This window comes from Juglans regia, chromosome 4 (genome assembly GCF_001411555.2).
Source record: "Juglans regia cultivar Chandler chromosome 4, Walnut 2.0, whole genome shotgun sequence".
NCBI lineage: Eukaryota > Viridiplantae > Streptophyta > Magnoliopsida > Fagales > Juglandaceae > Juglans > Juglans regia.
In genome coordinates, this window is record NC_049904.1 from 4,083,139 (window position 1) to 4,102,021 (window position 18,883).

At 30.7% G+C, this 18,883-nt stretch overlaps 1 protein-coding gene across 1 annotated transcript; it reads left to right on the forward strand.

Annotated features, from left to right (window-relative positions):
- Positions 1 to 233: 233 nt before the first annotated feature.
- Positions 234 to 1,172, forward strand: LOC109019048 (uncharacterized mitochondrial protein AtMg00810-like). The gene has a single exon (XM_019001274.1). It carries the CDS (start codon positions 234 to 236, stop codon positions 1,170 to 1,172), a length of 939 nt encoding a protein of 312 aa, XP_018856819.1.
- Positions 1,173 to 18,883: the final 17,711 nt, after the last annotated feature.

The following is an 18,883-nucleotide window of genomic DNA, read 5'->3' on the forward strand; positions in this document are numbered from 1 at the left end:
TTTTTAATCAAAATTGGTTTCAATGGCAGCAAAGCCGATTCTAGTTTATTTGTTCATTCATCAGACAATGGCATCATTTACTTACTCTTATACGTGGATGATATTGTCATCACAGGCAGCAATGTGTCTCTCATTGACACTTTCATTAACAAGCTACGACAAGAATTTTCTATAAGGATCTTGGCAATCTAAATTATTTTTTGGGCCTAGAGGTAACTCATTCTAAAAAGGGAATGTTCCTCAGCCAAGTGAAGTGTGCAAGAGATATTCTTATCCGAATTGATCTCCATGATTCAAAGCCAATTGCAACACCAATGATTGTCTCCAATCATTTGACTACTGATGGTCCTCTCTTTCATTCACCAACAACTTATCGATCCCTTGTTGGTGCACTGCAGTATCTCACCATTACTCGGCCGGATATCACACATGCAGTAAATTCAGTAAGTCAATTCATGCATTCACCAAGAGAACAACATTTTCAAGCCGTAAAAAGAATTCTCAGATATGTTAAAGGCACTCTTCATTTCGAACTCAACATCAGTCCATCAAGCAATCTCAACATCTCGGCTTTTTCAGATGCCGATTGGGCTGGTTGTCCAGAAACTAGTCGATCAACATCAGGATATGCAATTTTTCTGGGTAACAATTTAATCTCATGGACCTCCAAAAAGCAGTCCACAGTATCTCGATCTTCGGTGGAATCTGAATATAGAGCATTAGCACTCACTGCAGCTGAAGTTAAATGGTTGTTAAACATTCTTCATGATTTACAAATTCAACCAACAGAACATCCAACTTTACTTTGTGACAACACAAGTGCCATTTTCATGACTCGAAACCCAGTAGCTGAACGAAGGTCCAGGCATATTGATATTGATATTCACTTTGTTAGGGAATTAGTCTGCAATGGTATATTGAAGATTAAACATGTGCCATCCACCTTACAAATAGAAGACATATTCACCAAAAGTCCATCAAAACCTCTGTTTCTGCTATTCCGATCTAAGCTTCGCGTGTTGCCAACCACGCTTGACTTGAGGGGGGATGTTGGCGATAACAGAGCATTATCCTCTGGAGATAATCAAGGCAGCAATCAAACAGAAAATCAATCCAAGCATCAAGGAGCAATACATGGCAATATAGACGTTGTACAAATGTATAGGAGTTGATTAGTTGTAAATATATAAAGTTTAGATATCTTTCCTTTTACAACTTGTACTGCTATTATTAGCTTTTAATACTTGTAACAGTTTCCTATATAATGAAGAATCCTATGCCATAAGCAATTGTTGTGGTTTCACTATTGTCTCTAAAATCCTTTCAGCAAGCATGTAATGCTGCTAGGGCACATCAAGGGTTGGGTTGATGTTGTGGCTGCATTGTCAGTTTACTGGTCTGATTTAAAACACAAAAGTTTCAAGTTTGGATCTGGTGTAGAGTCCCTATGGTGTCATCCCTTTAGCTTCTGTTACTCTCGATGAAGACCAGATTGCTGACAAAGAAACCTGGATGATCATGGAATTCTTGAATTGCAAGCTTATAATTAAGATGTTTGTTTCCTTTGTCAAAAAATTAAAATGTTATTAATGTTGTGTTCAGGACTTAGCTCCTTTGCCAAGTTTGTAACTGTTGTAGTTAGACTAATCACTTGTAAGTGTTGTTGTACTAAGCGTCTAATATAACTTTATGTACTACATTGTACCAAACTTGTGATCTTACAATAAATTTTCTGCTTTTGTAGTTTTATTTACATACACTACAATAAAAAAGCTCTTTTGGGACAAAAATTTTCGTCCCAAAAGATAGCCATTTTGTCCCAAAATACTTTTTGGAACGAAAAAAAATCGTCCCGAGCTCATTCCAACAACACTGTGCCAAAAGGTATATTGAGACGAAAATCACCATTTCGTCCCAAAAAATATCTTTTGGGATGAAATTTAAGGAAACCGTTCGAACACGTTCGAACGGGAATTTCTTTTGTCACGGTTGAAAGTCGTCCAAGAATATCATTCGAACGGAAACAATTTGACGTTCGAACAGTAGTAACGTCTTTGGACGATTGTAAAATACGTTCGAACAAAAATAAATTTGTTCAAACGGTATGAATTTAGTTTTGCGTTTGAACGTTAAAGGGTCAGATCGAACGATATATGGGTTCGAACGGTATAAGTTATGTTTGAACACTACAGCAAACTCTACAAAAATAAATTACGTTTGAACGCCGAACGTTATTTTGTCATTCGAACAATAACTTTTTTATTTAAAGTCAATAATAGAAAATCAAATAGACATTCATAATATTTGAAAAAATACATTAGAAACTATTTAACACTCACAAAAGTTTTATAATAAGTGCGAATTAAATAAATAACCGTGAGACTGGCATTGTTTGTACATAAATAGATAATCTCAAAATCTGTACGCAAAAAACCATCAGTTGCTTGGAGGCCTGTACTGTTGCATTTGGAGTTGCATCTGTCGTCTGAACTCTTCTTGTTGTTTGAGGTGCATCTCCATATCTACTTGTTTTGCCAATTAAGCTTCTAACTCATGCTGCCTTACAGTCAATTTTTCGATTCTGGAATTCTCATTCTCTAGCGCTATAGAAGTGATAGATGCATTCCGAGAAGAAGAGAAAGAGGGGGAAGGCTTTACACAATGACCCAAACCCCTCAAATATCCTGAACGTGGACTTAAGACTTGTGTAAAAATATCAATATCACTTGTTGAGGAATTTTGATTTAACGCAGATTCATTTTATCCTAGACATATATAAGATAAAGAATTAATATCATCATAAATATTCTAATATATTTAATTAAAACAGGTTATAATACTTACATAATTTTCACGCGTATCAGGATGAGTCCACGCTCCATTACGATCAATGTGCAATGCAGCATATAAGTATTTAAGTATTATTAAATCTTAACTATTTGTATTTTAATTTAAATACTTAACTCTTATTAATTTAGAATTAACTACTTAAGTGTTATTAAATCCTAACAATTTGTATTTTAATTTAAAGATTTAGTAGTACATATAATTTACAACTATCCTTATGTATTTGTATTCTAATTGTAAATACATTGACGTATAGTTTACGTTCGAACGGGGATAAACTATGTTTGAACCTAACATACACGTTTGAACGGTAAGACTAACTCGTTCGAACGGATTCATTCCAGATTTCAGTCGTCTTCAACAACGAAAAACCCATTAATCACGAACTCACAACAGCACAAACAACAAATATCCAGAGCATACAAATTTCCAACATTGCAAAATATTATATTCAAACCAAAATGAGAATATAAAAAGCATACCCAAATTTTTGGATATGAAAAGGCAAAGAGATTAGATTATATGTCGTGCGAAGAAATTCCCCAACAAGTAGTAATCCGAGAATAATTGAGTGAGATGAAAACTCTTTTGAGTTTGGGGGCTAGATTGAGGAATAATTATACCTGGTGTCGCGAAGGGTCTTTGTTTCGTGAAAGACTGAGAGTGACGCCAGGAGGAGAGTGAGATTGTGAGGTTCTATCATGTATTTGCAGAAGATTTCCTATTCGAACGTGAAAATATGTAGCGGGAAAAATTCCCTCCTAAATTTTCACGTTCGAACATATAAATAGTATGTTCGAACGGTAATGGATGCATTCCCGCTAGAACATTAACCGTTCGAATGTTTATTGATAACAGTTCGAACGATTTGGTAAATGTTTACTAATATTTTTTTTTACACCATACCTTCAAATAAAAGAACAATTTTAATATATATAGACATATTAGATGATACTATAGTTTAGTAACATAGTAATATCATGTTAATATATTAATTTTCATGGAGTATCGGCCGCTGGGACATCTAGACAGACCGAGGCATCAGTACACATTGCTACTTGCTACTTGTGAGGGCATGGTCGAGATCGTGGGTGCAGCGATCAGCGAACAGACATCAGCGTTGATCGATGCAGTGCGTATGGAGGTTCGTTCTGCTGGGTCTGAGTTTCTTACAGAGATTACTGGTACCATCTCTGAGTTACGTACGAAGCTTGATGCCATGTCTGCAACTCAGGTCACCATTAGTACACACCTGACATAGATAGAGGAATGCTTAGCTGCAGTTGAGGAAGTGTGCAAAGAGTTGGGGTCTTAGTACTTTCTATATTTTATTTATTTATTTATTTTGATTTTAGAATGGACAATATTTAGTGTTTTGTAAATTTAGTATTTAATTATGAATTAGTATTAGTTTATATTTTCTAAACTAATTATTAATTGATATTATTCCTATTATTTAATTGATAAATTTGTTATAATTACTAGGTAATATAAATATAATTCTCTAAAAAAAAAATATATGATCACCGTTTGAACCATGCAAATAATGTTCGAACAGTATTGATTCATCATTCGAACGGTGAATATTTTACGTTCGAACAGTAGATCAATTTCCCGTTACGATAATGTTACTTAACGCGCCAAATTGCATGTTCTAAAAGTAATGATTTATCATTCGAACGGTGAAATTGTAAGTTCGAACGTAAATCAGTTTTCCGCTATAATAATTATACTTAACGCGCCAAAATGTACGTTCAAACAGTGATTAATCATTCGAATGGTGAAAATGATATGTTAGAACGGTATAACAATTTCCCGCTATAATAATATTACTTAAAGCGCCAAAATGTACGTTTGAATGGTTAAATTTAACCGTTCGAATGTTAAACGTTACATTCAAACGGTTTCATTATTAGGGACAAAATATTTCATCCCTAATTATCCCGTTCAAATGTGCTCGAACGAGTTTGTTCTTCCCTCGTGTTTTTGGGACGAAATTTGAAATTCGTCCCTAAATCTCACTTTTTGGGATGATTTTCATTTCGGTCCAAAAGAAAATCGTCCTAAAAAGTCTTTTTTGTTGTAGTGATAGCAGTGTACTGTCTAGTAGCCATACTTCATAAGCAAATTCTTTGCGCACAATAAATTCAAAAATTGCCAATAGTAAAAACTGCACTTCATTCATAGAGTAGCATCTCTGAAAATATATCATCAAAAACTTGAACCAACATATAGTAGCAACTCTCAAAATACAGTATCAACCGAGCAAGCTGGTCATGATGTTGAGCATTCATCTGTAACACCTCATCCATTTGTAAAAATCACCAAACTCTAAATTAACAATGACAAAAATCAACTCAAAGTACTTTTAAAAAAAATATGTACTTACTTAAAAACTGCATACCTGTGAAATGACACTTTATTGTGAGCCAGACACTAACACAACCTTTGTAAAAAGTGTATGGCCACTCGTAATGTTGTCATTTTCCATTTGTTTCTAAAAACTTGACATATTAAATACAAATGAGAAATACCATTAAAAAAAAAAGAGATAAGAATGGAGTACATTACTTCTCTTGCTATTGTCACTGGCTTCGGATTGATTATTTTTAGTACGTCGCTTTCCTATAATCTTCTCAATTGGATGTGCTCTTCTCTTCGATGGGGGTCTCCATTTGCCTCTAACAACTCGAGGACTCAAAATCTTTCTTGAACTTCCAACCTCAACATGATGTCCCTCAGTACTAGCTTGCACAAGTGCGGGTTGGGTCTTCATTTTTGTATGCTGCAAATTCATTGCTCGTAACTTTTGTGCCATTTCCATCGCATTATCATCACATTCTAGTACATTTGTAGCTACTTTGTAGCATATCTTAACCAACATAAAGTACCTGATAGCAGCTAGTTTACCACTCAAATCATCGTAACTACTCTGAATGAGAGCATACCTACGTTTAATGTCGTTCCTCCATCTGTCCATAATGTATTTTGAAGGCAACACTCAGACATCATGCACTGGAAAAATTGCAAGAATGTGCCTAAATAAAATGTCTCTCATCTAAAATAGGCCATACATGCACTTTGCCTCACATTCATCCTCCTTGAAGCATACCTGATATGTAACCCACTTAATAAAGTCCTCGACTTGCAGCTGGTCATTAACTTGATACGTCGAGATTGCCCCTTATGTTTTGATGAGAATATAATGTGAATAGATAATCCCTAAGATTTGGGACTATACTTCCTTAAAGTTAGAGTTGGTATAAAATTCTTGAATTTGATTCTCCACAAGTAAATGGGTTATACACGGGATTGTGTAGTTCCATGAATGAAAGTTTGTTGCCATCTCATTCTCTACTTTCTTCCTCAGTGTATGTCAAATTGATCAACAAAATCTTTCAACGTTGTCCCTGAATGCACAAATTCATCATAGAATGCATTCATGCTTTCACTCCTCTGAGTTGTGTTTATCCCAACCCAAAATAAATCTTTTAGATATACATGAATCCAATACATTCGCTTACTATACAAACTTTGAAGCCATACATGGTTGTGCAAGTTTTAAGGATTAAGAAACAACTCCCAGGAAGCCTCAAACTTGTTGGGAGTCTGACAATTATAAACACATTTGTGCAGGGCACTCTTCAAACCACAGTTGTATTGAGAATGTGAACCCAACTTCTCAGGTAGTTTTCGCATAATATGTCACAAACAATATTTGTGCCAGGTGTTTGGAAAAACTATTTCAACAGCAATTTTCGTGGCCTTGTCTTGATCAGTAATTAGAGCTTTTGGTGCTCTTCCATCCATGCATTTCAACCAAGTTTCAAATAACTAAACAAACGTTTCAGTATTTTCACTTGATATCAAACCTGTGCCCAACAATATGGATTGTCCATGAAGATTAAAACTGACAAAAGGGACAAATGGCATACCATATCGATTTGATAGGTACGTTGTATCAAATGTCACAACGTTCCCAAAATACCCATATGCTGCTTTGTTCCGTGCATCAGCCCAAAAAATATTTTTTAATCTTCCGTCGCCATCTAATCCATCAATGAGTAAAAGACATTATTCTTATACTGCATTCTCACAAAATAATCCCTCAAAACTGTAGCACCTCCTTTGCCAACTCTAAGGTGACGGGGCTTTGTCAATATAATTTTGTGCATTTAAGGCAAGCAAAAGTGCTCAACCACAGGATCTTACCTAGGGTGAGTACCATGAGGAGCAACAAAACTTGCGCCCTTGAAGAGCAACAAAACTTAGCCCCTTGATGAGCACTATAAAGAAGCATGAAAGTTCGGCTATGGGCAAGCAAAAGTGCCAACAACCAAAATTGCTCACACCCTAAGTTGAGCAAAGAGAGCTTGCACCCCGAATTGAGCAACAATAGCTTGAACCTCGGGTGAGCAACATGAAGAGTAACAATGAAGGACATGCACCATGAATGAGCATGAAGGTTCGCCCTAGGGCGAGCACAGGATGGTAAAGTGCTCCGCCTGGTGTGAGCAAAAGTGCTTTGACCCCAGGGGTCAACCAAAAAGTGCTCGCCACCTAGGCCCCTACGCGAGCACAATGGGCAGCCAAAATGCTCGGTGGGTCATGTCATTGCGGGTCAATATCCCAGTATCCATCTCTATCGTGGGTCGCACCATGATCCATTACTTCCTTGGCCACAGGTGTCGTGGTCCATCTTTGTTATGGTTGTGGGTGTTGCGTCGTGGTCCTGAGAACTCTCAAAATTTGTTGTGGGTCATGAGGTTGACTCTACCGAGCAATCTCTTAACTCTACCATAGGTCATTGGGTCAACACTGCATTGGATCTCTTAACTCTATTGTTGGTCACTTGGTCGAGGCTACTGTGGGTCACCTGCTTTGGATATTTCTAGTTATCAATAGTTCTAGTTGTTTAGGTTTGATTTGGATTAGGGTTGTTTCTATTTAATTTGATTTGTTGTAGGGGTACATTAGTCTATTTGAATATATAGCGGAGGCATTTTAGCCCAACCTAGGAATTGTAGCAGGGGCACTCTGGCCATATCAATATCTGTAGCAGGGGGTATTTTAGTCCAATACAAGATCTGTAGAGGGGCACTTTAGTCCAAATCATCACATGGATTCTCATTGGGTAGGCTCTAAACTCGCTCTTTCATTATATATATAAAAGAGATAGAATAGAGACTAAAAAGAGAAGATGAAGGTGAAGAAGTAGAACCTTTCATTTATGTTTGGGCCCCATCATCAAACCCCTTTTGGGTCAACCCTAAATCACCAAGTGTTGGATTTTGATTTCATCGTAGTCGAGCCTAATCCTAGAAAACAGTTCTCCTATGAACATGTGTATATATATATATATATATATATATATATATATATTCCAACAGGAAAAAAAAAAAGAAAGAAAGATATCCACTAAAGCCTATAGCAGTAAAGAGAGTAAAAAGAAACTTGATATCCATTATTTTAGATAATTATGAGCAATGGTAGGTCTGATGGAGTTCACATGAGTCTGTAAAAGCTTCGATTTAACCTGCCTGTAGATTGCACCCGTGTTACCAAGGAATGTAGTCTATGACCTTTGATTACATAGAATCCACATATATTCTTGTTTCTAGATGCAGTATTTATGCATGCCTCTGTTCAATTTACTCACGTTTCCCCATTGCTATAGTTTTGTAATTTATATATCATAGGTAAATATATTGTTGAAGAAAATTGAGAGGTTACAGTAATCTGAAAAATAAATCCGATTTTGATGCGTTAAAATACTATCTTTAATGTAATAATTGCTCATAATCAAAAGAGTTTGCTGATGAGTTATAAGTAATTTATTTTCAGGATACAAAAAAGTCACTAATTATAGACAACAATTCTGAAATTTTTCTTTCCGGCTTTTTCTAAAAATTGTATATGATTGAAAATAATGACAGAATATAATGTTTAAATTCATGGATTATATCCTCTATTTATAGAGATTGGCTATTTATAGAGATTGGAGTTTGTGTTTGAAAGGTATAATGGTTCATTTAAAGACCAAGAGGCATGCCGGGTACATGGATTGGTGGCTCTCTTCCTCAAGGGAGGTCATTGGTCTGAGTCTCTCAAACGAGACTTCCAATTGAGTAAATTAGAAGCCCATAAAACAACTCCACTACCAAGGAAGAAAACCTAGTCACACTCTTGTTATCACTTGCACTAGTGATAAATTAGTATAATACAACAGAAAAATTAGTATAATACAATCATAACGAATTAGTTCTTTTAAGGTACCCAATGACTATTAATTGCTTTCCAATGTGTCATATTAGGATTACCCAAATATCTAGAAAGTTTGCATATTGCAAATGAAATATCTGTCTTAGTGCAATATTGCATTGTATACATTAAGTTACCAATTTCACTATCATATTCTAACTAAGCAATTGCTCTGCCAACACTCTTAGTTAATTTAAATGAAGAATCATATGGAGTGTTTGCTTATTTACTTCCTAAATATTGAAGTTTAAGAAGCAATTTAACGTAATGAGGTTGACATAAAATATAACCCCCACTATATTTATTTACTCTAACATCTAAGATAGTGTCAACTTTATTAAGATCCTTCATTTTGAACTTTGAAGTCCAATACTTCTTAATTTCATATATCTCTTCCATATTTGTTCTAAATATAAGCAGGTTATCCACATATAAAGACAAATTATAATACCATAACCACCAGTGAATTCAAAATAAATACATTTATCAACATTATTATGTCCAAATCTATGAGATAAAATTATCAAATTAAATTTTTCAGGACATTATTTTGGCTTCTGCTTCTATGTAAACCTCTTCATCCGGATCACCATTCAAGAAAACGGTTTTAACATCCATTTTGTGTACAAATATGTTATATTTGAAGCCAGTGTCATAAGCGCTCTAATGGATGTAAATCTAGCCACTAGTGTATACGTATCAAAATAGTCAGTGCTCTCTTTTTGTTTAAATTCTTTAGTTACTAATCTAGTCTTAAAAGTTTAAAGAGATTCATCAGTAATGTACTTTCTTATGGATAACCATTAACAACCCACATGTTTTGATCCAGGAGGCAAATTAGCTAAAAGCCATGTATTATTTTGCAATATTAAGTCCAACCCTCAAAGCTCAAGCCCAAACCATATTTGTTTCACAAAATTTAATCAATGCGCAATTGTAGACTTTCGTCAAAATCAACATACCTCTGTCACTAAGCTCATCTATATAGTGATGATAATGCCATAAGAATATATAATTTAATCTCACAATCTACAATTAATTTAACACATATATGTTTCCAAGTAAAGAGATGTAGTGTAGAATTGTTTTTACTAGTACTGGGTGTTCAGGTGGATTTGGATACACAAAACATTTTATCTCATCTTATTATTATAATTTTTCTAAATTCTAATACAAAAACGTATAATAAACAATCCAACTTTTTTAAATACTAAAATAAAAATAATATTAAAAAATTCTATTTAATAATATTTTATTTAACTTTCAACAAAACATCTCATTTCATCTCATTTGAACTCTTCATCCAAACCAACATAAGTCTTGACTAATTTTGAGGGTGCACGAGTTCTCTTTGAAAAATGAGTTTTGTACAAATTTACTTTATATAATTTAAAGAGAAATTATGATAATCCAAGAACTCCAAAAATATAAATGCATAACTTCAAATTCAGAAAGTCTTATTTATATATGAGAAATAATTTTTACAGTTTTATGGTGTATAAATTTTGCAAACTCTCTCTAAAAAAAAATAGATAAATATGAATTAATCCATATGAAAAAATATTTTTTAATGGTGAATCAAAAAAATTTGTGAACCAAAATATATAAGGCATTAAGTATGACGGTAATGATATCCTTACACTTCATTTATTATTTTTTTACTACGTAATTTTTTTTTTCTTTGTAGTATTTGATTCGGGATTCAAAATTCTAAAACATTAATTTCTTGCATATAATTTAGAAGAAAATAAATTCAATCAACTAACGTAATCATATAATTTAATTAAAAGTAAATTTAGTTTTATAAAAATTAACTCAAAAAGTAAAATAATGTCAATTTTTATAAAATTGAATTTATATTTAGTTAAATTACATGATGAGGAATGTTACACAACCTCACATCCTCCACACACTATATTTTTTTAAAATTTTAAAATTTTTTAATATGTTTTTAAATTATTTTTTTGAGTTTATTCTTTTTAAACTAATTCAATTTTTCTATTCATTATTCATATATAAAATATTTGATAAAAGAAAAAAATAATAAAAATTTTAAAAAATGTAATATGTGGAGATTGTGTGAATATATAGTAAGGGGTTGTGTAGATTTTTTGTTACATAATTACATTGGTAATTGATTGAATTTATTTTATTTTAAATTATGCAAAATGATTATTCTTTTTCAGATTTTTAATTTAAATTTAAAGAGTAAAAGGAAAACAAATAAATGATAAATAAGTAAAAAAAAATAATATATGGGTGTAGATCATTATCGCAAGTATAATAAATCGCCCTACTTCACCGCCCCTTGGGATTATAAAAGTGGCTGCCTAATTTACTAGACCAGTAGACCTTACTTTTCTGCAATTAAATTCAAACACCCCAACAATACATATGATTGTTTAATTCAGGCCACAGCAGTACTGTACATAGTTGGAGGTTTAAGTAATGCCAGCAGATCGAATTCAACAGAAAAAGGCAGCCCATGAAAGTCATCTAGACATACCAGGCCACCAAACCATGGACCTTAACAAATGATATTTTTTTATTTATAATTATATTATGAACTGATAAATATTAATTGTCATATTATAAAATTAATATTTGTGACGAGTTATTTATGATAAAAATAATTATTTATAAAAAAATAAACTTATTTTAATAAAAATAATTGATAAAAAATAAGCAAGCTCTTGATATAAACATATGGTCAAAAAAAATGGATCAGAAAATTCTAGCTACTTGGAAATCCATATATTTATATATATATATATATATATATATATCTTAATCTGTTCATCATGTATTAATTAAGAATCTGAGAGGCTAGCTAGGGCTAAACTTTTTCACAAAATGTCATGACCACTAGTGTTTGAGTCAGACTCATGTGGTTGAAATCTCTGTGCATGTTAAATATTACATGCATCGGTTCATGAACTAAGTCCAAACTTTGTCAAAAAGTTATATATAAAGATAATTACAGGCATTCATGAAAAGCCATGATTGTTGGTTTCGACCTAATTAATTAAGACTGATCGCTTTCTAATTAGCTTTTTCTTTTATTTTGGTTCTCTTTCTCGAAGTCTCTTGGAAACTATATACTGATCTGTCGATCTCTAGAAAAATCATATATATGACACACAGATATTATATAAATGGTGGGACTGCTAGACGGCCTAGCTCTTACGTACTTTCACATGCATGCTTCTTTTGAACAGCCTTATATATATACGATCAATGATCTCATTATGAAAATTAAAGTGTCGATCATCGAAAAGAAAGAAACCATAGGAGCGCCCGGCCGGCGCACCATCATGATCATGATCACTGTAATTATGCAATGGAAGAGTATTGAATTACTAGCCAGCTACAGGTAGCTAGCTTTTATTAATTTAACTTTATGCATGTTAGGTAATATTTAATGATCTTTTGCTTTTTTCTTCCATGTTCACGTACACAAATTATGGTGATCATCATGCTCATGAGCCAGCCCCTAAACACCAAAATATGCATGGGAATGCGAACGTGGGTACTGAGCATCATCGATCATATCATATTCTATACGTACTGATCAGCCTCCTGCGCAAGACCATAATATTTTCTAGCTAGTAATATCATATCATGCATGCAGACTATAATATATCTTTTTATTGTTTGTAAATATTGGGTCAATTAATTTACTACAAAAATATTAAGTATTTATGATGAATTATTAATTTGCGACGAGAATATATTTATTTTAATAAAAAATAGTTATTTTAATAAAAAATAACTGATCACAAATAAACAATTATCTATATATCCTTGTTTTTAAATAAATAAATAAATAGTTAATGGCTTAATTATCAAAACATTAAAATAAAAGTATATAATAGTACATTATTATAATTTAAAGAAAATACAAAAGCTATGTGCTGGCACTAACAGTACTAGTACTACGTCTAAGGGCAAGTTTGAGGGGTGATATGAGAATTTTGTGTTTTGTTTTGAAGTTTAAAATATTATGTTTTAATATTATTATTGTTTTGAAATTTGAAAAATATGTATTGAGATTTGAAAAAGTTGAATTGTTTATTATATTTTATATGGAGATTTAAAAAAGATGTAATGATGAGATGAAAATTTTATGTTTTATCTTGAATACCAAACCTGCCCTAAAAAAATGAAAGGTTGAAAAACCTTTGGTTCTTGGTTGTGACATTACCAGCAGTACATGCATTAACGTCCAAGCTGAAGTAATCATAGAGCATTCATAAAGGGAGTGACTCTAGCCAGAACAAACGACATGTTGGGCCAGCCGGGGAGCTGTCGCCAGTACGACAACATGCGCCTAATTTACTCTTTATATATAAATGCTAGGTAGCTATATATAGATGGCGCGTCTATTGACATCAATATTTCCCCAATAATGGATATGTATACAGAGCATGCAAAAGCTTCTATTACGTACGTACAAACCTCAGCCTAGCTAATAATTTAGCTTAAAGTCAAATTTCATTTTTTGCCATCGTGAGATGGATTTTTGTGGAAACAGAAATCATGCATGGCCCCTCGGATCATAAAGCTATCTGTTCTCGACTTGGGGGAGATTAGGTATCGTTTAGATGTTATAAAAAAATTTGAGATTAAAGTAAAAAGTTGAATAAAATATTATTAAAAAATATATTTTTAATATTATGTTTATTTTAAGATTTAAAAAAGTTGAATTGTTTATTTTATTTTATGTAAAAATTTAAAAAAATTGTAATGATTAGATTATATGAGATGAGATGAATTGAAATGAATTGTAAAAATAAGATAAGATAAAATTTAAAAGTTGAATAAAATATTATGAGTTGAGATTAAATAAGATAAGATAAAATTTGAAAGTTGAATAAAATATTATTATAATATTATTTTTGTTTTGGAATTTGAAAATTTTGAATTATTTATTATATTTTGTATAGAGATTTGAAAAATTTATAATAATTAGATGAGATGATATGAAATGAGATGAATGATTTTTTGTATCCAAAACTCCCTTTGGATCAACTTATGTAAGCTGCCGCACGCGTACGTTGCCTAACTTTTAAGACCTGGTTTGGTTACACATATCGCATGAGATAAGATGAGAAATTTGTAAATAATAGTGAGATTTTTTGTGAATAGTAATGAAATAGTTTGAGTTAAGATATTTTATGAGGTTTTAGAAAAAAAATTGAGAAAAAATATTATAAAGTTAAAATATTGTTAAAATATAAGTTTTTAATATTATTTTTGTTTTGAGAATTGAAATAGTTAAATTATTTTTTATGTTTTGTTTAAAAGTTTAGAAAAACTGTAATGATTAGATAAAAAAATTAAACAATATAAAATTAAAAATTAAAAAATATTTATATTTAAATAATATTTAAATATTAAAATAAAATGAGATAGAATGAGATGAATTGAGGTCATTTATAAAACCAAAACATGACTTAACCTAAAACATAGCAATAAATGTTACACACAAACGAATAAAATGAACGATGGTGGATCGCGAAGTATCATTCGTTCCCAGTTATCATATGTCTTTTTCCTATACGAATCATGAATTAAGGATCCATGTCTAAAAGAATCCCAGTCAAATTTGTCAAATTAGACCATGGTAGTACTGTTAATTAGAGCCACATATCCACAGACGCGCGAGGCATGAATTGTATATATGTGCATGCATGCAGCTCGCTCCCCAGTGGCCTGAGCAAAAGACAAAAAGGTCAAGTCAACTTCACTGCCCAAAACAAAACATCAAAACCAAACAAGAAGAACTATTAGAGCATTGGCATTGGATTAGCCAAATATCTTTTTATTTTTAAATTTAGTAAACATCATATATATTTGCTCCACATTGAATTAGCTAAATTGTTTTCATCCAAACTATAAGCTACAGTAAATCTATTTTTCTTTTCTAATTTAAATTTTTTAAATTAGAGCATTCACATTTGATTTTCTAAATTTTTTCTTAAATTTGAACTTAAAAAGATACTCTCTATAATTTTATCCTAAATTTTACTCATTTTTAAAAAACCTTCTACATCTCATTCCTTATCATTTCTCTATTCTATTAAAATAATATTCTTCTATTATTTATTTATTACTTTTTTCTCTCACTTCTATTTTCAAACTTAATTACTTAATATTTTTTCTTATGTTTTGAACTATTATTATAGTGAATATTTTAAACAAAAATTTAAATTATTTTTTTAAGGGTTTAATAATATTCTTAAAATTATTATTTTTATATTTTAGTAATTATTTAAATTATTTTTAAAAATATTATTTAAAAGTATAATAAATATGAATATAAGAGAAAATGTAGTTAAAAATGATTTACAGGATGAACAGTGATTCCCTATTTAGGGAATCACTGTTCATTTCCTAAATCAAAATCCTAAAATAGGGAATGGGATGGGAGGGGATTTTTGAGCTTTTTCCTAAATTTTTCTCTATAATTTAAGGATAATAGTGGTATAAGAAATGAAATGGGGATGCTCTTAACTTGCCTATATATGCAGGCCTACCAGCTTATGACTAGCTAGGTCCCAGCTAAGAGTATTCTTATTAAATTAGTTAAAAATTAAATTTAATAAAAATTTAATTATTAAATCATAAAATATATCATATTAAAATAATTATATTCTAAATATCTACAGTAACTTTTAAAGTTATTTTTAAATTTAAAAAATACTATTTATTCATCAAATCTATTTTATATTATTTATTTCTCTCTCCTAAAGTTTCTATCAATATCTTTCTAGTTTCTATTTTTAATCCATAATTTAATTAGAATATGATTATTAATTAATATATAATATTATGAATAGTAAAATATGATAAAATAAAATAATTTCATAATTAAAAAAATTAAAATATTTTTGAAATTGATATATTAATTTGAGTTAGTGATATATTAATTTAATAAGAATATGATTATTAATTAATATATAATAGGTAGAATAGTAAAATATGATAAAATATGATAAAATAAAATAAATTAATAATTAAAAAATTAAATATTTTTGAAATTATTAGTTATTTATTACTATATAATAAATAAATGTATAATCTAATGTGGAGATTTGATATGAATAATTAAAATCAAATTCATCTTATATTATTTTATCATTATATAATGAAAAAATAGCTATTCCAATGTAGAGATTTATGTAAATGGAATAACTAAAAATTAAATTTATCTTACATTCATAAAAAATGTCATTTAACTTTAACTAATCCAATGAAAGTACTTTTAGATGAATAATGCTTTAAATATAATTACGTACCAGTCCAGTTTAAATACATAAAATTATCTCATTTCATTTTATGTTAGTATTATAATTTTTTCAAATTTTTATATAAAATATAATAAATAATTTAATTTTTTTTAATTTTTAAATAAAAATTATATTTTAATAATATTTTATTTAACTTTCAACTAAACAAATCATTTCATTTAAATTGTGTTACTACACCAAACGAGGAAGATTCTTGCTTTGATTGGTCTCATGCGTCATTGTCTTATCTTATCTTGATCGGTGATCACGCACGATGGTAGCTGATTTTGGGGTTTCATTGCTTCAAAAGTCTAAACAAAACCCATACAATATATGTTGTTTAGTTAATTAAGTAATGTTGAACTTTTTTTTTTTTGGAAATAATGGGCATGATTATTGTATATAATAATGTTGATAACAACGTCCACATTCACATCATGATCAAGTACTGTGAAATATTAATTAATTAATTAATCCTCTACTTGGATAGATACATGTATAAACCAAGAGAAATTAAGACGTAAATTAGGCGTTAAAATAGGTATATATCTATATTATATATAGGGCTAGCTAGCTGTGCATAAATTAACGCTAGCTAACCCGTGAGGCATAATTAAAAGCGTGCATGCATGGTGTCGAGATCATTTGGATCAATTAGCAACGTCTTGATTTTTTATTAAGAGAACACCAATAATCGAATCTCTCCTCCCCATATATATCATGATTTTTGTAGTAGAGATTATTGGCTCAATGCATAATATATATTTTAGGTGTGACATTAGTACTCCTTATAATAATGTATATTCACAACCCATAATATATATAATTTATATTATATAGTAATGTACTTATATCTCATTTTCATATATATTACTATTCATTATTATATATTGTCTATATAGCACCCGGCCCGTATGTTGATTTTTTATTTTGAAAACAGAATCGGCTCGAGGGTTATGAATAAATATTAGTAGATATTTTTATATGTGTGAATGATAAACATGGTATTAATCATTAAATAATGCACATATGCTTGTGGGACATATAACACATGCATGCAGGCCTTGATGTTGAATTTTCTTGGATATTTATTTGAGGGTACGGTTTATGACTTTATCAGATTTGATTACATTCATGAGACCGGGTTGATATAGCTGGTCATTAATTATTATAATCGGTGTGTGAGTCATTATGGACTCCAGGATTTGCTCGGTTTGGATTGAGAGATTTTATCTTATTTTATTATTATAATTTATAAAATAATAATATTTTATTTAAGTTTTAATTCATTTTATCTCAATTCACTGTTTAAACCTACCCTAACAATCAGTGGGAAACAGAAGCATTTCTCCACAACGATTCAATCCAAGTAGGCCACTTGTTCAAGCCAAGTTTAGAGAAAAAAAAATATATATATCTGACCTGAAATTTAGGCCTCATTTAAATTTAAAATCCACTTTCACTCATCCCATCTCATTATTATAATTTTTTTAAATTTTCACATAAAATATAATAAACCATTTAATTTTTTCTAATCCTAAAATAAATTTTTCTAATTTTTACATAAAATATAATAAACAATTCAATTTTTATTCTATTATTCATAAATCATCTCAATTCATATTTGAATCCAAATCACTCCTTATTATGAGTTTATTTTGAGACCCATTTACTATTGTATCTTGGATTCTTTGTGCATCAAGAACAAAATTTCGAAGGAATACTATTTATCATCTTTTCGTTTATTATAAGTTTATATGATATTAACTTATTAAGTAATTAATAAATAAAAATAAAATTTATTTTTTAATTATTCAATATTATATTAAAAAGTGATTAAAGGAAAATAATTTGGGATATATTTTAACTTTTTAAACATGATTTTATTTACTTTTTATTTAGAAAAATAATAGTCTATAGATGTTATCAAAATAAAGTTATAAATTACAATCCTTCTACGTACAGTCGGGAGATGCAATCGCAGGGAGTCGCCTGCCACGTCAACCTGCCACATAAAGGAAAAAAAAAACAAATAATAGATGAAAATAGATCCAGCTCTAAAAATAGAAACGCGAAAGAAAAAAAGTTCAGAGATCAAAATAGTGCATGAACTCTTCGAAGATGTGATCTTTGTGGGCTAGAGTCTTCTTCTTCAAGTGAGCATTTTGGTCTTCATGGGTCTCGTGTGTTTGGGTTCTGGTTTCGTGGGTTTTGGTCTTCTTCTTTGTGTGGGTCTCGTCTTCGTCTTCATGGGTTCTGGTCTTCTCTGTGGTTTATTTTTACTGTTCTGTAGTTCTTCTCCGACTCAGTATGGTTTTATTTTTACTACTCTATGGCTCTTCTCTAGCTCAATTTGTGGATTTGTATAGAACTCCAGAGGTGTATTCTTTGTTGATTTGTTTTTCTGTCTTTGGGCTCAAGACTCGGTGTTCCAGGGTCTTAGAATTTCTTATTTCCATTTTGTTTTTCTGAATTCTATCCAA